The sequence below is a fragment of the Aulonocara stuartgranti genome (genome assembly GCF_965226115.1).
Source record: "Aulonocara stuartgranti genome assembly, chromosome: 18".
Lineage (NCBI taxonomy): Eukaryota > Metazoa > Chordata > Actinopteri > Cichliformes > Cichlidae > Aulonocara > Aulonocara stuartgranti.
Window position 1 is genome coordinate 28,275,819 of NC_138954.1, and position 20,375 is coordinate 28,296,193.

At 41.4% G+C, this 20,375-nt stretch overlaps 3 protein-coding genes across 6 annotated transcripts in view; 1 reads left to right on the forward strand and 2 right to left on the reverse strand.

Annotated features, from left to right (window-relative positions):
* The window catches only part of LOC309693252 (sodium channel protein type 2 subunit alpha-like), a 45,147-nt gene extending 42,374 nt beyond the window's left edge, over positions 1-2,773 (reverse strand). Inside the window, exon 1 of the mRNA XM_082512315.1 lies at positions 2,374-2,773. The gene's annotated coding sequence lies outside the window, so the exon portion shown is untranslated. The remainder of the gene's footprint in view (positions 1-2,373) is intronic.
* A 1,398-nt stretch (positions 2,774-4,171) lies between these two features.
* LOC309694677 (WD repeat-containing protein 48) lies at positions 4,172-13,515 on the forward strand. Of its 2 annotated transcripts, none has more exons than XM_082514883.1 (18): positions 4,172-4,249; positions 4,973-5,113; positions 5,249-5,327; positions 5,410-5,622; positions 5,790-5,878; positions 6,831-6,932; positions 7,012-7,236; positions 7,387-7,461; positions 7,684-7,786; positions 7,881-7,978; positions 8,583-8,690; positions 8,805-8,901; positions 8,998-9,093; positions 9,316-9,421; positions 9,576-9,663; positions 11,354-11,430; positions 11,526-11,718; positions 11,805-13,515. In XM_082514883.1, the coding sequence occupies exons 1-18, from the start codon at positions 4,178-4,180 to the stop codon at positions 11,898-11,900; spliced, it is 2,058 nt and encodes a 685-aa protein (XP_082371009.1). In that variant the 5' UTR covers positions 4,172-4,177; the 3' UTR covers positions 11,901-13,515. The 2 variants fall into 2 exon arrangements, with proteins under 2 accessions (XP_082371009.1, XP_082371010.1); XM_082514884.1 differs by having other exon boundaries at positions 5,252-5,327.
* A 115-nt stretch (positions 13,516-13,630) lies between these two features.
* Positions 13,631-19,082, reverse strand: gorasp1a (golgi reassembly stacking protein 1a). Of its 3 annotated transcripts, none has more exons than XM_082514886.1 (9): positions 18,947-19,082; positions 18,110-18,190; positions 17,760-17,963; positions 17,562-17,648; positions 17,336-17,466; positions 16,024-16,156; positions 15,837-15,942; positions 15,607-15,750; positions 13,631-14,958 (listed from the first exon to the last, which is right to left on the reverse strand). In XM_082514886.1, the coding sequence occupies exons 1-9, from the start codon at positions 19,064-19,066 to the stop codon at positions 14,531-14,533; spliced, it is 1,434 nt and encodes a 477-aa protein (XP_082371012.1). In that variant the 5' UTR covers positions 19,067-19,082; the 3' UTR covers positions 13,631-14,530. The 3 variants fall into 3 exon arrangements, with proteins under 3 accessions (XP_082371012.1, XP_082371011.1, XP_082371013.1); XM_082514885.1 differs by having other exon boundaries at positions 13,631-14,961; XM_082514887.1 differs by having other exon boundaries at positions 13,631-14,961; positions 18,830-19,010.
* Positions 19,083-20,375: the final 1,293 nt, after the last annotated feature.

Below are 20,375 nucleotides of genomic sequence, written 5' to 3' on the forward strand. Positions count from 1 at the left end.
GGAACTGAGGAGGATTAATGGCAAGAAGGCAGCGGGCCCAGATGGCATCAGCTCGAGGGTCGTCAGGTCCTGCGCGGACCAACTGTGTGGGGTGATGGAGCACCTCTTCAACCTGAGCCTGAGGTTGGGAAGAGTCCCACAGCTCTGGAAAACCTCCTGTGTTGTACCAGTGCCAAAGACTTCACGCCCCAAGGACCTCAACAGCTACAGGCCGGTGGCTCTGACATCCCACCTGATGAAGACCCTGGAGCGGTTGGTTCTGGCTCAGCTTCGGCGCCTAACAAGCTCATCACTGGACCCACTTCAGTTTGCCTACCAGCCTGGCATTGGAGCGGATGATGCCGTCATTCACCTCCTACATCGTTCCCTCGCTCACCTGGAGACCGCTGGAAGCACTGTGAGAATCATGTTCTTTGATTTCTCCAGTGCCTTCAACACTATTCTTCCCTCGGTTCTGAAGGACAAGCTGGAGAACTCTGGAGTGGACCATCACCTCACTACCTGGATTTTGGACTACCTCACCGACCGACCACAGTATGTGAGGACTCAGGGCTGTGTGTCGGACAGGGTCCTCTGCAGTACGGGGGCCCCACAGGGAACGGTTCTGGCTCCGTTCCTCTTCACCATCTACACTGCAGACTTCTCCCACAATTCCACCCAGTGCTTCCTGCAGAAGTTCTCTGATGACTCTGCAATAGTCGGCCTCATCACTGATGGGGACGACAAGGAGTACAGAGGACTGACTCAAGACTTTGTGGACTGGTGCCAGCTGAACTACCTCCAGATCAACGCCAGTAAAACCAAGGAGCTGGTGGTAGACTTCCGCAGGCACAAGCATTCTCCACTGCAACCACTGAACATCCAGGGTATGGACATTGAGGCTGTGGACAGCTACAGGTACCTTGGTGTTCATCTGAACAATAGACTGGACTGGACTCATAACTCAGACGCCCTCTACAGGAAAGGGCAGAGCAGGCTGTACCTGCTGCGGAGACTCAGGTCGTTTGGGGTGGAGGGCCCACTCCTGAAGACCTTCTATGACTCTGTGGTGGCTTCTGCTATCTTTTATGGTGTGGTCTGCTGGGGCGGCAGCATCTCTGCTGGGGACAGGAAGAGACTGAACAGGGTGATCCGAAGGGCCAGCTCTGTTCTAGGATGCCCTCTGGACCCAGTGGAGGTGGTGAGTGACAGGAGAACGGCGGCTAAGCTGTCATCCCTGTTGGACAACGTCTCCCACCCCATGCAGCAGACTGTGACAGCACTGAGCAGCTCCTTCAGTGGGAGACTGCGGCACCCACGGTGTGGGACGGAGAGATTGTATATAGCATTCGTATTCTATTTTTATCTTATTGTATATTTTTATTCTATTTTATTCTACTGTATATAGTATATTATTTTATTCTATTCTGTACAGCTGTGTACTGTATTTATTCTTATTGTATTCTAATTTTTGCGTCATAACTTTTGCACTGTCCACTTCCTGCTGTGACAAAACAAATTTCCCACGTGTGGGACTAATAAAGGTTATCTTATCTTATCTTATCTTTCTTTGGATTTACTTTTTTTTTTTTTAAATAATGCTGTATTTTGCAATCGAAATATTAAAAACTACACTAAAAACATTATTAAAAAGTTTAGAAATGAGTCCAACTTTTTTCAAATTTTTCTGGGGGGTCTAGTGTAACTGGGCCTTCTGTGTGTTCTTCATCACCATGTTATGTGTCCTTCTCCCCCTCAGAGCTTCATACTGTGATCTGAGGTGCACAGCCTGAACTGATGACCTACTTCTTTGGCAGAAACCTTTCAATGTAATTGCAAAAGATAGCTTAAACGCCAAGCATACAGAAAGTACACACATATAAAAATATAGACAGTGGTAAAATGATCCACTCGTGAAACCAGTAGCTGATAATGAACTGAATCCCAGTTGCCAGTGTTCAGATATTACTTAAAAAAAAAACACCCAAAATATGAATATTACAACTTATCAAAAGTTACATGAGTCACATTAAACATGAAGATTGTTGAGCTTTTTTTTTTTTTTTTTTTTAAAGTGGTTTGTGATGTCATGAATGACGTGTAATAATCATTACATTAAGTGTCTTTTCACTTCATATGGAGATAAGAAGCCAAAGGAAACATTGACCTCGTTAAAGTGAATTTCCACATGTAGCTTAACCCTAAAGCTTTTTGAAACTGAACACTTATTTTTGATGAAGTAATGAGCGCTTCTCCGTTAACATACGGCCCTTATGCGAATACAATAAAAAATGAAAAACAAAAGGAGAGAACAAACAGCCAACAAGTCGTGCCAATCATTTTCTGCTATATGTTTTTGCAGCCACATGAGGATTCCGTGCAGAATATACTTACATGTGAAACTGTGAGTTTTACAGCATCGTTTCCAGAATGAAGTTCTTCGGGTTTTAGAAGAAGAAACAACCAAACCTTCCGTGCACAATCCATGTTTTCTTTTCAAGGCTCACTTCGCCTCATCGTGGATCCAAACTCAAGCCCACGGGGGGAAAAGTGTCATCAGAATCCAGAGAAAAACGGTCAAAACTGACTTCTTGGTAAGCGCCAGAGGTCTGCAGTCACCCTATTTTGGACATTTTGAAAGCTGTCACAGGTGCGGTGTAAGTAAAACTTCGTCCTCTTGCCTTCCATTCGTGAGGCCCGTCGGTTTTCATCCCATGAAGGAAAAGTCTCCGGCTGCCGAGCGTGGAGGATGCTGCGCTGTCTCGATTTGCCCTTGAGCAGGAGAGCAGTGAGGGTGGGGGGGGGGGTTGCTGGGCCACAGAGGATTACTGCGCCATAGGCGTCCCATGGCGCTCTCAGGCATAATGTGCGCTGTGCTTTTGCCACATCACCAAGTATGCCTTAGTCCAAGGACTATGAAGAAACTCAAAGTTTATTTCTGTAAAAAGTGTGTGTGGGAAACGCCCAGTCTCCTACCAGAGAAGCCAACATTTCACGTGCCTCACCTTTCACACGGGGGTTTTGAACACTTGAAACACTTTTGTTTGGTTTAATGGTCAACCAGAGGCATGCACACCCGTGAAGAACAGCCAGAGCCCGAGTTCACAGCATGCACCCTACAGTGAGCTGATTTGGTTTGGATTCAAAACCTGATTCGCATGAGTGAATCCTTAAAAAGACGTGATTTCACACCACCGGTCCTCAGACTTTTATTCTGTCTTTCCGGGAGGTTTGGACTTCGTGTGCAGCTCATGATAGTGTATTACCCCCTCTAGTGTTCGGTAATAGACTTTCTTTTTTGTATGGAGCAGGAAGAATTCTTATTTTCAGAACATTGCGCAGATTGATAGACCCAAATACTGTCTCATCAGGATTCATACATCACATTTTGTGCATTAAGGTATAGAGGAAGGCGGGACATATTTTAAGCTTATTTCTAAGTCATTCTAATAAAAGATAAAAAGCCTGGTAAATAGTTTACCCAGATAATGTGAACATTGGACGATTGGACAGTCTTGTGTTAATCCTCCTCTGCGACCATATAAACAGATGTTTATATTTGCATATTATATAATAATACAGCCATAACGATTACCCAGCGTGCATCATGGTAAACTGCGCGGAAGTATCAATCACTGTGCCATACAGGTACTCGGATCGATATAAATATTGATAGTTTCAATACCAAAGCTGGTATTGATATTGGCTCGAGACGGTTAGAGTCAATACTTTCTTTCTTTCCCCTATGTACCCCACTGAATTATTTCATGAACAATTATAGCTATATCAAACACGCACTATGAAAAATGTCTCTGCACCTTTTTTGTGTTGACTGTCACATCTGTTTTAATTATGGTAGCACATAGAACAATATAAGTTGACCCAAAGTGCTTGAGAGAGAGACGTATTTAGATTCTAGGTCTTCAAAAAACCAAAAACAAAACAAAAACTAGTTTTAAAATACATAAATTATGTTACATTGATTATTACATTTTTAAATTGATTGATACCCAAAGTGTACTATTACAAAACAGCACCACTGTGCCAGTGAACAAATCCCCAGGAGTGAGTGGTGGGGAAAGACAAAAAAATAAATAAAATAAAATCCTTTTAAGTTAACAGTTTAGGAAAGTGTAGAACAACATTACCCAGAAAGCCCAGGTACATATGTTTTCTTTTTTTCCGGATGTAGCATCACATGAATTCACTGTCAACATGCAAGATGGCCACGCATCACAGGCAAAATGCTGCTGGGCGGAGGAAAGTACAGGTAAATTAGAGGCGTTACATTATTGATAAATGTGTGACAACGGCAACATCGGGGCCTCCAGCTTAAAGATGCTCTTCACAAACACCCGATAGGGAGTAAAAAACACATGCACAAGATAGCGTTGCAGTTAGGTGTCATGACTCAAGCCAGCTAACCTATCTAGCTTAGCATACGAGAGGTGTTAGCGGCATGTGCTAACGGTCGCTTCCAAATGATTACATGCTTTTGCAAACATTTTTTTCATACGAGCAAGTGTAAAATACTTTATAAGATAACTACAGATATCGCCTGTCAGTACAAAATAATAACACCCCTCTTGGGTTGCCGTTTGAAGCTGTTACGGCGTTGACGGAAGCTAAGCTAGCTACTGTATCCGGGCTCCGTCTAATTGCTAGTGAAACGTACGCGTCCGGGCAGGTCTGTCGTGAACCATTGCCAGTATGCCCAGCTGCCGTAAAAATACACATTAAAGTTATGCACTTTCCTTGTTGTTAAACTGAAACCGGTTTGCATTATATGCCAGTGTGTGTGACATTTAGTTAAGCTCTGTGTTTGTCTCGTTAACGCTGCAGGTCCTTGCAGTGCAAGTTCACGTTATACAAGTGTTAGAGCGTTAGAGCTTAAAGGGTGGGTGTGTTGGGTGGGTGTGTTGTGTGGGCCAAAACAAAACAGGTCGAGATTAGGAGTCTGAGCCCAGCGCCCATTCTCCTCTCTGTGTTCCAGGTATCATATGTCATTAGAGATGAGGTGGAGAAGTACAATCGAAACGGGGTGAATGCACTCCAGCTCGACCCTGCTCTGAACCGGCTCTTCACTGCAGGGAGGGACTCCATCATCCGGATATGGAGCGTCTACCAGCACAAAGTACAGCTTCTTGCCCTGCTCCGTTATGCTAAAACAGTCAACTCATTTTACACAAGGCAGCTGCTTTAGTATGCATTTCTCAAATCTCATGCCTAAGACTGTTTTAACTGTCCTTGTCCTCTCTTGTTATTGTAGCAGGACCCATACATTGCATCGATGGAGCATCATACAGACTGGGTTAATGACATAGTCCTCTGTTGCAATGGAAAAACTTGTGAGTTTTTTTAAGCTGTTCAGTTCACCCAACATTTTATTTTGAAACCCCCGTTTCTAATCTAAAAAAAATTTGCTTTCAGTGATATCTGCCTCATCGGATACGACAGTCAAAGTATGGAACGCACACAAAGGGTTTTGTATGTCAACGTTACGAACACATAAGGACTACGTGAAAGCGTTGGCTTACGCTAAGGACAAAGAGCTGGTAGCATCAGCAGGTCTGGACAGGCAGATCTTTCTTTGGGATGTGAACACACTAACAGCACTCACTGCTTCCAACAATACTGTCACCAGTAAGTAAAGATTTTGCAGTGTGACACTAGTATCCATTTCTGTCCTCTGGACAGAAGCTTAGATTAGATGTGAATTGTACTGAGTGTAATTTGTATTCAGCATGACCGATATGTTTATGTCCAAGTCAGTCTGTACCTTTGGACTTATTATAATTTGTCTCCAACAGCTTCATCGCTGAGTGGGAACAAGGACTCAATCTATAGTCTGGCTATGAACCAGATGGGCACGGTTATTGTATCAGGATCCACAGAAAAGGTTTGTGACACACAGATGGACAGATTTACACAGTGCCCAGTGTTTACACTAAGGAATAAATGCAAACTTTCAGTTGTGTTAAATTTTTGAAAATGCTGAGACATAAACAGCTTCACTGAGCAACAATCTGTTTCTCTAACTACAATAAATTTTAAAAGGACTCTAAGCTTCAATAACTCAGCTCTCAGGAGCGTCACAGGTACCAATTATAATCACTCATTCAGTGATTAGAATTGCTTTTTAGGGTCTCTGTGGATTATTACACGTCTCTTAGTCCTGTTTGGGTCCCTAAAATGCTCATAATTGTCTTAGGGGTGATGTATAATAGCATAGTTTAAGCGTTGCTCTGTAATCCAGGTATCATTTGTGATCTTAAATTGTACCTTCACAGTTTTGTCTAGTTGACAGATTTCCAAATAAACCTCAGGCCTCAACAAAGCCTTTTTAGCCTTCTTCCATTCACTGAGTTCAATTTTTTCAAAAACTTGAACCTGAGCAGTAGACAATGAATTACTACACTATAATCTAGTAATTGCCTTGTTAACTTATTTTTACTAATTTCTTAAAACGCAAAACCCATAAAAAGTTCTTTCATATTCTAACTTGTAGTCTTCAGCTCTATGTAGGTAGGTTACATGGCTTTAGTAAAATGACTATTATAAGAAAACTTAACTCTAACTTCTCTTAAGAATTTGTAAGCAAGTGATAATAAAAGTTCTTCACTGACCTTTGGTTTCTGTTCAGATATCCTTAAAGCATTTCCATTAGGCTGTCACAAATCTGTGGATATTATAAACTATAAAGACTGCTTCAAAAATCTAATATAAAGGAAATGCATGAATGGTGTAATTGAGTGCGTACCTTGCTTTGTTTTAGCCCAGTAGGATTATCATGCATGTAAACACAGTGAAGTAGTGCCTGCTGTCGTTACCCTTCTTGTGTCTTTCTTCAGGTTCTGAGAGTGTGGGATCCTCGAACATGCGCTAAGCTCATGAAGCTAAAAGGTCACACGGACAACGTCAAATCGTTGCTGCTGAATCGAGACGGCACTCAGGTGAGTTAAATAATCTAAAATGCCGTGGCTGCCAAAGAGCAGAGTTTCAGAATCTAAAAGTCACCGGTCCTCCCCACAGTGCCTATCAGGCAGTTCAGATGGGACCATTCGCCTTTGGTCCCTCGGCCAGCAGAGGTGCATCGCCACCTACCGTGTGCACGACGAAGGGGTGTGGGCCCTGCAGGTCAATGAGGCCTTTACGCACGTATATTCTGGAGGCAGAGACAAAAAGATCTACTGTACGGACCTGCGTAACCCAGACATCCGTGTCCTTATCTGTGAGGAGAAGGCCCCAGTGCTCAAAGTAAGGGTCCAGCAAATAAGGGCTAGATTTTTGTAATAACTGCATAACAACCTGTGTAATAGTTAATTTTAGGATATATTTAACCATAATATTGAAAATATAAAAGGATGGGTCTCAGGGTCATTCAGCCTTTTGCCTTTTCTTGCACAGATGGAACTGGACAGATCTGCGGACCCACCTCCAGCAATCTGGGTCTCCACCACCAAGTCATCTGTTAATAAATGGGTAAGCATGCGTGACACCTCTGAGATCAGTGATCCACTGTCAATGTAGTGAAGTATAGATAGAGGGTTGTTCATGTGGCCACACCTAACTGTGTTCAGCCATAATTCATCTGCAGTTCATTTAAAATTTAAAAGCAGCTTTGTAATTCTGTATTACAAAAGAGAAGAACAAGGAGTGGGGAAGCAATTATTAAAAGTTTTTGTTTTTTTGGTGTGTGTTTAGTCTCTAAAGGGAATGCACAACTTCAGATCATCCGGAGAGTATGACAACGACTGCACCACCCCTCTGACACCACTGTGTACTCAGCCAGAACAAGTCATCAAGGGTACTTTTGTTTTTTGTTTCTTTTTTATGTGAAAGTATACAATCCTCCAAATCTCTTTTCCCTCTGTTAACTAACAGCGCTGTTGATGTTGCAGGAGGTGCCAGTATTATTCAGTGCCACATTCTGAATGACAAAAGACACATACTCACCAAAGACACCAACAACAATGTGGCTTTCTGGGACGTCCTAAAGGTAAACCACACACTCTGGCATTAATGATTAAGATATTAGGATATGGGATGTGCTCTTATCTTGGTCTTTATTGGTCTTCATAGGTGGGAGGATAAGTGAAGGAGATTTCAGGGCGTGGCTTGCATCACTAAATGTCACTGATTAGTCGAATATATCAGAATTTTAAAGCCAAATTTAAAAAAAAAAAAAAAAAAAGCTGCTAATGCAGACTGTTTTTGTTCACTGTTCTAAGACATGACAACATGGAGATACAGCAGAACTGGGTGGTGATGCCCAACAAGAATGAATGGTTTTATAGTTGTGTAAAATAAAGAAGAGCTGTTGTTTTTGGTTTGTGAAATGAATGATTTTGCCTTATTTTTTAATCTTCCTGGGGCTGCCGTCCAGGAAGAAGAACTGATGGACCCCGAATGAACCTTTAGTTCTTCTGAAAGTTTCCCAGGCGTGGGTGTTGGGGCGGAGAACTCCACTGTGGTTTTATTGGTGCTCATCCACCTGAATGAGCTGATGAATCTGTGTGAATTAAAGTGAAATTGTAGGAATGCACACCTGTCGATATATCTGTAGTTTGAAATGACCTTTTGTGCTCACATTTGACCTGTAGGCATGTAAGGGCGAAGACTTGGGGAAGGTTGAATTTGACGAAGAGATTAAAAAGCGCTTCAAGATGGTCTATGTGCCAAATTGGTTCTCTGTTGATCTGAAAACTGGGGTGAGTTTCAAACCTGGTAATACAGGAGCCCGTCACATGATTTGACATTCAGTGTTTTCTAGCTGAGTTCTAACTTCTCCTGGTTGATTCCTGTCGTGGTTATGTGCTCGACAGATGCTCACTATCACTTTGGATGAGAGTGACTGCTTTGCTGCCTGGGTGTCTGCAAAGGACGCAGGGTTTTCAAGTTCCGATGGATCGGATCCAAAGTGTAAGAGATTACATTTTCTATACTAATGAAGGTTACGTAATGCAGAGCCAGAGGTCTAAGTTAGCATTACACAACGCTGATTTCTCCCCTTTGCAGTGAACCTGGGCGGACTATTGCTTCAGGCTCTGCTGGAGTTCTGGCCCAGAACCCGAATCAACCCCATGGACGAGGAAGAGAACGAGGTGAACCATGGTGAGGAGATTGATTGACTGATTCAATTATCCAGTGAATGCACAAACTGCCAAATGTCTGCACCGAGGGGAGCGTCATCGGGGCATGTTTTTTCCTTTGTCTTGTTTCCCTCGTCTTTTTATCCACTTGGCCTCAAACATGAATTGGCTGCAAACTGTGCCAGTGAGCGCATTCTAAGCCAAGATGTCATCGGGTTTGTTGATTATGTTCTTGTTCCCTCAGTGAACGGAGAGCAAGAAAACAGGGTCCAGAAAGGCAACGGATATTTCCAGGTGCCACCACACACACCAGTTATCTTTGGAGAAGCGGGAGGCAGAACCCTTTTTAGGTAAGCTCTCACCAACAAACTTTCAAACTTTTAGATCGTCAGTTAAGGTCATGTTAGAAAGTCAAATCTTCCCCTTGTGATGTCATCACATGTCATTAGAAATGGTCGCACAAGTCCAGCGTTTCTTTTGATCTGCTTTATTTTTACGCTGCAGGTTGCTATGTAGAGATTCAGGCGGAGAGACTGAATCCATGCTGCTCAATGAGACAGTCCCACAGTGGGTTATTGATATAACTGTAGATGTGAGTATCTCTGCTGATTATTATTTTTTTTAAACCTCCTTTCCGTTGATCTTTTATTAAAGTGTGCATGTTGTGCTTTTCATCTATCCTGTCATATGCAGTGTTCCACTGGTGGCTGATCATAGTAAACCTGGTCAAAGTTTCACATAATAAAATCAGTGGATAATAATCTCTGTGACACTATTGGCTGATCATAGGGTCATAACTTGAAAGAGAGGGGCTAGCTTAAATATAATCAAGCACAGCACAGCACCTAATGTTTTACATTTCTTGTTTGCAAAGGGTAGCCAATCATCAGAAAGTTGTCTGACAGTGAGTGTGAAAGAAACCTAAGCAGCTCATTTCATATATGTTCGACATGAGAGGCTGCTCCGAGACTCAGTATAAGATAAATAAGCATTATTTTTGAACTGTGGAGCATGCAAAGCTAGTCCAAGAATAAAAATATGGAACTGGAAATGAGCAGCTGGCTCCCTTTTTAAAGCCTTTCCCTTATTTGCCCTTTATCCTGGGCATCATCCTTCATCTGCTCGTCTAACTTTGGTCTACATCGCTCTACATAATTTATTAAAATTAGAAAGCCCAAGTGCTCGTGTCTATATTTCATGCACATTTCATTCAAAAATTAAAAGAAGATTTTTTTTAAAAATGTGGCATGAGTAGTTGAAGCCCACTGGTTTGGAAGCTTGGAGGAAGAAAATCATGACTGCTTTTGTTGCTAAACACTACAAAGTGTTAATACGTATACTCTAGTTGGACGGCTTTAGTGTGGGAAGGAACTAAAAGCTGCATAAAACAGGCAAAAATAGCCCTGTGTTTGTATTTGAGATTCAGTACTTCTGAGTTTGTGTAACATGTTTTATACTTGGTACAGATGATGGTAATGAGTACTTCCTTGAGTTGCTTATAGACTAAAGCAGAATTGTGACTCCAATGATGATTCTCTCTCAATCAGTAGTGGCCAGAATATACAACACCTTAAAACCTGAAGCAGCAAAATGTTATTCATTTATCAGGTTACTGTTTACAAATGTGACCTGACCAACTTTCTGTTATTTCAAACTAAACACTCTGTTCTGTATAAAGAGACTAGACGTGCACAGCTTGCCTGCTCTAATAGTAATCCACTAACACTCAGTTGTTAGTGAATGAGTGAACATTAAGGCAGTTAGAAACGACGAGCACTAAAAATGTGTACTTGCCTTTCACAAATTGCTCTATACTCAGTAGGGACTAAGGTATGACATTAAGAGCTATGACTGTGCACTTTATCACAACATGATACAAATGTGAAACCTGATTGCAGGAGATTTCTTGCAGTGAGAAAGCAGAGGGAACTCTGCAGCATTGCCGTTAAAAAAGTTCTTCAACCACTTTGTGATTTATTTACTCAAGTTTAATACATGTTATTTTTATCACACGGTCAGAACTCATTTGTGTCAAACAAGGTGACACAGAGTCATTGCTTTTAAAGTACACGGACCAGCTGTGCCTGGCTGCGTAATCACCGCACTGCTCGCCAACAGGCTCGGTCTAAGCCAGAAAAAAGCTCAGCGGTGTTACAGATCCATCACTGTTCTTCCCTGGATGAAGCAATACCATTTTCTTGTATCTTTGTGATGTGACATTTGCAATTAAATTTTGTTCTCACGTTTGAGTTACACGTCTTTTTTTTTTTTTTCCATGACAGAAAAATATGCCCAAGTTCAACAAAATCCCGTTCTACCTCCAGCCCCACTCTTCCTCTGGTGCAAAAACTCTAAAAAAGTAAGTTTGTAATTTCTCGTATTTCAGCAAAGATCCGTGTCACGTGCAGCTCTGCAATGTTCAGAGCCGGTTTTTATACCTTCTTTGTCGCACAGGGACCGACTGTCGGCCAGTGACATGCTCCAGGTGAGAAAGGTCATGGAACATGTTTATGAGAAGATCATCAACTTGGACAACGAGTCACAGACCACCAGCTCCTCGGCCAACGATAAACCCGGGGAGCAGGAGAAGGAGGAGGACATGGCCATGCTAGCTGAAGAGAAGATTGAGCTAATGTGTCAAGACCAGGTGGGCACATCAACACGCTCTGTGAATGCACTGAACACAACTTCTCTTTCATGTTAGTAACCTTCTTTTGTTTTTGATTCATCCAGGTGCTAGATCCCAACATGGACCTGCGAACAGTTAAACATTTTATCTGGAAGAGCGGAGGGGACTTGACACTTCACTATAGGCAGAAGTCCACGTGAAAGTCGTCATTTTTAAAAGCAGAACTCTTTGTCATTTGCCAATCACCACCCACCTCTGACATGTAGTACCCTAAAACCCCATTGTGTGGTCAAGAGTTGCAGTAACAGTGAGAATCCAGTAAAATTTGTGGGGACATGGCTCATGTTGTATTATAGGAAACTGAGAAGAACAGGCCGGCGCAGCCAACAGACACCTGGGAAATAAGTGGTCCATATTGTTTTTTTTAAGTTTGGACGTAAATGTCTCCTCTCTGCATCCTTTTTTTTTTTCCTTGTTCTTCTTCCTCACATCTTTGACTGTCCCTGCCCACCCTTTCCTGATTGGCATTTTATTTTTGAAGCGACTGAAGTTGCAGTGCGTGTTGTGTATGTATGCACACGGATGTAGTAGACTGTCTGTTCTAGTACATTCCAGGAAACTGTCCTTGTTCTACAGACACTCCAGTCCTGTCTCAGCAGTATCACCAGTTTAGGAGTACACTTGGTCTCTGGGTAGCCTCACAGTCCCTCAAAGACAAAAAAACCCCTCTGTTCTGTAGTCGACGTCGTCTGCATTAACTTGAACTTAACCTCGGCTTAGACATCCAGTTAGTGCAGAGCTTGAACCTCATCGACAGAAGCAGTCCACGTTGTCTTTTGTTTTTAGCGGTGTTATCCTCAAAGGAATGAATGTTCTTTATTTTGTAAATATATGTACAACATTTTTCATTTAAATTACTTTTTCTTTTGGTTTTGCAGCTGTTTTCTTTTTGTTTTTGTACAGTTTACTTAAAAAAGCAAAACACACAAAAATTATTTTTCCAAATCCCTGCAGCACATTCATGGTCATGAACGCTAAATGACTTGAATGGTAAGATTTGCATTTGTTGATTTCACTGCAATCTAAAACTTGCAGTTAGTATTTGTGTAGGTCATCTTAGCAATTGGGGAAATTATATATAGGGTATATATCTTAAACAGTAATTCATGCTTAGATGCTCTGCGTTTGGTTCACGAGCATGGACTCTGATGACAGCGAGGGTTGTTCCTAATGTATATTTCATTTAGATTCAGTAGGAGTTCAGTGGAGCATAAATTTAACTTGAAGGGGAATCTCATCTGAGATAACATACGAACATTCAGCCACTGTGGGAACTTCACCAAAGTGTAATAAATGCTAACACATCTTGTCGCTTGGTGTGTCACCAAGCCACAACAACAGATCTTTTCATTGTAATTTCCTGGAGTTTAATTTTGCCACGAGTGTGTGTAATGCCATAGCAGGAGGGAGGATGCATTGAGTGAGCTCTAATTGGCCAAAAATAAAAATCCAAGATGGGTACAAATAATCAGGCCATAACTCTGCAATATCCATTATTGTAATCATTTGTGAAATATGTATATTTTAGGCATTCAAAGAAATAAATTGGAATGGTTTAACAATGACAGGTTTTACCAGGATTATAAATGGCTGTCTCGAGTTGTATTGTGTTGAGCTGATCCAAGTGAAATAAGAGAAACGAGGGACTCATTTTTTTTCTCCCAGTGATTGTTTAACCATCGAAGATTCACCCATTTCACATTCATCAAGACTTTGCACTCATTCCTAATAAAACAGACAATTCATTGATAAAAATATCTGCAAAAAATACTTTTTCTTATTTTACACACTAGCACCTACTTGACCAATGAAAACTATTAAGATGCCCCTAAAAAAACAAACAAACAAAAGTGAATTACTCAAGTATTACTAACTTGGCAGTCTTAGATTTAATTAAATGCTTACTTTACATTAGCAATGCATTGTCTATGAAATGAAAGGTGGGTATAATCTAGTGTTGCATAGGTCATGGAAATTAAAAGGGGGCATAAATCTGGCTATACAGCAGTAAACATCCATTTTAGACTCATTACAAAGTACATCACTGAACAAAATCTAATTAAATATTAGTGTTAAAAACAAAAGTAAAACCTGTGCTGTTTCTATTCAGCATCGTCCCACAGTGAAAGCCCTTTATGTAGTGTCACCAATCTGGAGGATATAAAGTAAAATGTCCCATATCTTATAATTAAAAGTGTTTCTTTGGGTAAGAGTTTAAACGACGTTGCTTCAAAACATTAAAGGTAACACTGCACCACCGCCAAAGACTATGGCGACTAATCTGAGTGGCCAACCGTCTAGTAACTTCAAAAAAATATTGATAATTGTCCTTGATATAAAGGTGCAGCTGTGCTTTGCAATGTCTGTCTTTGGAAAAATTCAAGTTTTGTCACATCGGCCTACCAGAAGCAGTCTCATTACCCGTATGATCCAAATTTGCACTCGGAAGGAAAAAGTTTGACCTTTAAAAACTGTTCTGGCTTACAACTAAGCAGTAACTAAATTCTCACATACAAAACACACAGAAGATTACTACAGTGCCTTTTCCTCACCCATCTTCTGCATTAATGCTGTAGCTGGTTTATGTAGTGTCACCAATCTGCTGACGCAGTCTTACATGCAAACAAGACAGACTGACAAGATAAAGTCTTCCCTCTGATGATCTATCCTAAAAATCATTTCTTTAAAAACAAAACAAAACGATTGTCGTCGACACTTTGCATTTGTCTGGCCTGACTTAAGCCTACTCAAAATGTGCCTTCTTGGGTTCCTACTCATCATCGTGCTCATGGTCACAGTGGTGAGCAGAAGCCACATGCAGAGGCTCTGCGATCTCATCCACTGACCCGAGAGTGTCCTCGATGGCCTGAGGTGGAGACCTGTCTGCGGTGGACTCCTCGGTGACCAGAGATGGGATGAGATCGACAGGAGATGAGCGAGGAAGGTCTTCAGCGGGCACAGAAGGCTCAAGAGAAAAAGACAACGCACCTATAGTTGGACTTTGGCTATCACTAGACTCAATGAGAGAGCTCTGTGGCTCTGCACACTCTGTGAGCAGGTGGGAGAGTCCAGCTGGTGGGACACTTGAATCAGCAGACAAGAGAGCAGGAGTGAAGTCTCTGGCTGCCTGGGAGATGTGCTCTTGTGGCTCATTCTGGTGGTCTGCTAATGATGGGAGCAGAACACTGTCCTCCAACTCTTCTGTAGTAAAACAAATATGGTTGAATTCAACAGAAGTGGATGAGAGAATTATATTAAACATACAACATATTTCATTGGCAGATGGCTAGTTCTCACTGAGCCTGGTTATACTAGAGGTTTCTTCCTGTTAGAAGAGTTTTTCTTCCCACGGTCACCAAGTGCTTGCTCATAGATGTTTCATTGTTGGGGTTTTCTGTGTATTATTGTTACGTTTTTACCTCAAGTTTTTCCCAAATTAAAAGGCGACCGTGGTTCAGGGGGTTGGGAGGCTCATCTTGTAACAGGAAGGTTGCCGGTTCGATCCCCAGCTCTCTCTGTCTTGGTCGTTGTGTCCTTGGGCAAGACACTTCACCTACCACCTACTGGTGATGGCCAGAGGGGCCATCGCTTCTGTCAGTCTGCCCCAGGGCAGCTGTGGCTCCACCAGTGTGTGAATGTGAGAATGAATGAATAGTGGAATTGTAAAGCGCTTTGAGGGTCTCGAAAAGCACTATAAATGCAATCCATTATTATTATTATTATATAAAGCACTTTGAGGTGACTGTTGTTCTGATTTGAACCTATATAAATGAAACTGAATATATTTCTTAAAACTGATGCATGAAAGTCACTGGACAGTGATGAACAGCTGCCACACTGACTTACCAACACCAGATATCTCGCTTTCCTTCTCCTCGTGCATCGCCAGCGAGGTGTTTGTCATGTCAATGGATGACATGGACAGATCCAGCCTGTCCACCAAGTCTGAAGGATCGGGGTTCATCACTGCCATTTCAGAATCAGAAAAACCTGGAAAATTCCAACAATAAAACACACATCTTAAGAAGATTTTTGCAAACACAGCATATGCTAAGGTGAACAGAATCTTAACTGACCAAGCTCGGTGACCCTTTGAATGGGTGGAGGTAGATAAGAGTCCTCGAGGGTGACCTGCTCCAGGTTTAACTCTTCACTATTGCTTGAAGGTGCCATGAGAGGTGCCTGGAGACACACGCACACGGTGAAAGTTATTGACCTGTGTCAGCTTCTCAAATGTGAGATTTTGCTGTATTTTACTGTCACCTCTGTGTATCCATGCGCAGGCAGCTTTGGAGAGTGTTTCTCCTCAACATCAGGGGCAGAAGGCTCGACTGTTGATATTTCTGGATTAGCAGGGATTCGGTGCAGGTAGCCATAACCGATACCGCAACCCAAACTGCAGACAAACATTTGCAGATGCTATAAGATATAATACAACAACTGATTAACAATTTACACATGAAATCATAGTTGCAACATGCAAGACCATCACCAAGTAAGACCCTATTCTGGGAATGTCTTATTTTAGGGATGTGAGCCTGATAGCCCACAGTGGGCTGGACCATTTTCTGTTGGTGTAAACTACATATATAATAAATGTGTAAATAATAAATATGAGAAAATATAGTGCAAGTTCAACAGTTTGTCCTTGTTTTTCTACACTATAATGAAATCTGTCAGCATGACTCTCTGGGCTTAAATTACAGAAAAAGTTTTACTAGCTCATTGCTCTGACTATCCTGTAATTTAAACTGAAAGTTCTTGTTATGTCACAAAAAATGTTCTTTTTTCTGGTTTTCTAAGGAGCTTGGAAAGAAAAGTGTCTGGACTTCTTTAAGTGGCTTTAAGACGTTTCACCTCTCATCCGAGAAGCTTCTTCAGCTGCAGGGTCAAAAGGTGGAGAGTCCCAGATTTAAGCCTGGTGGGAGTGTGCCCCCGAGAGGGACAATGGACACCCTAATGATCCTCTACTTAATCACATGAGCCAAGGTGTGAAAACGTGCGTAGGTCACAATCAGTCAAGGTATTGGGTGAGCTCATTGTGAAACCCCGTTCTCACACCTTGGCTCATGTGATAAGGTAGAGGAAGTCCAGAAGTCTAGACAATTTTCTTTCCAAGCTCCTTAGACTACAATGACCTGGATGACTGAGAAAACTTCACAGACATTTTTCTGGTTTTGTTTTTCTTTAGTGTGGGTCCCTTGTAAAAAAAACCCTGAAATTTTTATATCATAAAGTGAAAAAACAGGAACTTTTCTTTGATTGAAGCATTTATTTATTACTTAATTATTAATTGGTTTAGTTAAAATTGCCATAAGTGAGATAGGAAAAGCTGTAAAACTTGTGAAAATACAGTTAAAAGTTTAAAATGTATGTCTTCCAGTGGATCGGATCTGAGTCTTTGAAAAAAAATATGGCCCCTGGGCCTTAGGGTGCATCTGCATCAAAGAAAAATCTAAAAATAGTGGGGGGGAAAACACTAACACGCGTTAGAATGTGGAGTCCAGAAACCACCGGGTGACATGACAATGATTACATCCATCTTTTATATACTGTCAGCTGCATTTGGCCATACCTGCCCTCTCCTCCCCATGCTCCGTTTGGTGTGACCACCACCTCTCTGCATAGGTCCGTTTGTGTGTTGTACACCAGCAGCTTCAGAGGTTTTCCTTCATGGGCCTCAATCAGTGAGAAAAAGTCTTCTGACTGCAAATGACAAACTCTGAATTAACTACTGAAGGTGCAAATTCGAAATTTTCATGCCACAAGTAATGTTGCATGGTTCTAATAAGACATCTTACATCTTGCAAAACCTGATCTGCTCCCACAATATAGTCACTGTGGGGCTGAAGCCCCGCCAGTGCAGCTGGTGAACTGGCTTCCACATCCTTGGAGAAAACAGAAACAAAAGATGAAGCCATAATGGACTCACAGCTACAGAAGCTGAGACTACAGTGAAGCACAATGCGTTTTAGTAGTTCTTTGACGACGCAACTCACCAGGACATGCCAAACATTTTCATTGGCCCCCTGGTAGCTGCAGAAGCGAACACTAGCGCCCAGCAAACCCTGCCCTCCCCACATGCTACTGGGCACCACCTTCAGCTCACGAACCCTCGTGGTTTTAGTGCTGTACACCTCCATCTTCACTGCTCTCTCCACGTTGGCTTTCAGAACCTCCTTCAAAAGGTCATTTTCCTCATTCTGGTGTGGAATAATTAAAGAAGACAACAATTATAGCAACCAGCTGTGTTAACCTTCTTCTTTTTTCATGTTCATCATATTTATCTACAGTCGCAGTGAATAACCAGTAAATGCAATTGTTATTATATGGCTGTAATTAAACTTACAAGTCTCTTGGTGTCAAGAGACAGGATGAAGTCGAAGAAGGGCTGCAGGCCAGCCTTCTCTGCAGGGGAATTTGGCTGCACCTGTCAAAATAAATACAAGCAAGTCTGCACTTTAATCTTTGAAGAAAATGATTTACTGGAATGTTTTAATTCAAATTAATATATAAGCAAGCAAATGTACAGAAAAACTAAATATTGCATCATTATTTTAAATTGAAAAAAAAATAACAGCGTCGCAAACGCACATCTTGATCAGTCGCATCGATTTATCAGTCGATCGACTAACCATTTAAGCATCTCTGAACTATAATCCAAAGTACTGCTTGTATTTTTTGCTGAAGCATGAAATGGTTATAGGAAAGCGGTTCGTTCTAAGCCGGTAAACATTTATTTTCATTAATACTGTCGTCGCGCTAGTTCTACTTGTCAAAGCATCACTTCCGGGCACTTATTAAAACAGAAGCTCAGTGGACTCAGACTTCTTAAAAGACTTTCTTTGCGACAAGTTATATGTTGTGCTAACATTTTATTTCTTAATAACACCGTAAACAAATACGTCCTAATGCACAGCTGCGCCCACAATGACACGTAAACTCCGTCTCTTCTGTCAGGTTTTTGAAACTACGAAGCTAGCTACCTGTTAGCATACAACACAGTTCATAAGCTGCTGTACATTCAGCTCCAGTTTCAGAGAAAAACGAGCCGCGTTATAAGCCTTACACCGTGCACATGATATCCATACGTCCCTCCTTCGGATGCTTCTGAACTCTGAGATAAACCCATTTCTGCCGGGAACTCGTTTAAAAATTACTGTCATCAGAAAATACCGACAATTACCACAGTTGACAGTTCTCGGCCATCTTGTCCGCAGCCCAAACCAGTCGAACATCGCTGCTGTCGATCCTCGGACACCGTGCAGGGTCGCACATCATTGACAGTGTTTATTTGCTGCCTCATACCTCAGATTCTGTTACACCGGCTTCAAATTTCAGTGTTATTTGATGTGACTCAGCTGTGACGCCTGCAAAGTTAGCAAATTTCATAAACCCGTATCTTATATGATTAGTACCCACAAAACATATTCAATTTTTAAAATAAGGACTTTTTCTATTCTAGGATTTATTTATTTTTTTGCATATTTTTAACTTGGGGTATGTTTACCACTGTGTAGCATCCCCTCTATTTATAACAGCAGCCAGTAAACATCTGGGAACTGAGGAGACCAGCTGTTGGACTTTCAGAAGAGGAATGTTGTCCTATTCTCGTCTGATAGAGGATTCTAGCTGTTCAACAATCCTGGGTAATATTTTTCCTACTTTTTTGTTCCATGATGCTTTAACTAGTGAAAGGTCTGGCCTGCAGGAAGGCTGGACTCTTCTACTTCAAAGCCATGCTGTTGTAGTAGCTGCTGATTGCAGTTAAGCATCATCTTTCTGAAATATGCAAGACTTTCCATGAAAAAGATGTCATGTCGATATGTTTCTGTAAAACCTCTATATACGTTATGTCATTGATGGAGCCTTTCCAGATGTGCAAACTGCCATTTCCACAGATACTGCTGCTCCCCAATAACATGAGAGATGAAGGTTTTTTTAGGTGCTGATGGAAAAAGAAAAAAAGAATTTAAATTGTGATTCCCGTGACCACAGAACAGCTTCCCACTTTGCTTCAATCCACTTTAAATGAGCTTTGACTCACAGAAGACAGGAACATGTTCACATATGGCTTCTTCTTTGCACAACATTAATCTGCATTTGTGGTAAACTGTGTTCACAGTCTTCACAATTTTACACTGAGGATCATTATGCTGAAATTATTCCAGAATTTGTAGACGCAGTTTTAAATTGATTAGTGAATCTATGCTCATATTTACTTCTGAGAAGTTCTGCTTCTCTAAGATGTTCTTTTTATAGTGTATAGTTTCAAAATGTTGGTCCAGCTATTTCTTCTTAGTGCCACTTTTTTTTTTTACATTTCTAACCTTTCATTGCTCCCGTCCTAACTTTTTTGAGACGTGCATTTTCATTAACTAATAAAATGTCTCACTTTGTTTCTCGCATTTGATATGCTTTCTGTGTTCTATTATGAATACAGCGTGGCATTGTGAAATTGGAAGATTGGTGCTTTCTATTTTTCTTTAGATTTTAATCGGCATAACATTTTTGGATTTTGGTTTGTAGTGTAAATAGTGGGAGCACCTGGAACAACCACAAAAATAGAGACTTTCATACAAAATTGCACCTCCAAACAAAAAATTGCAATCAAA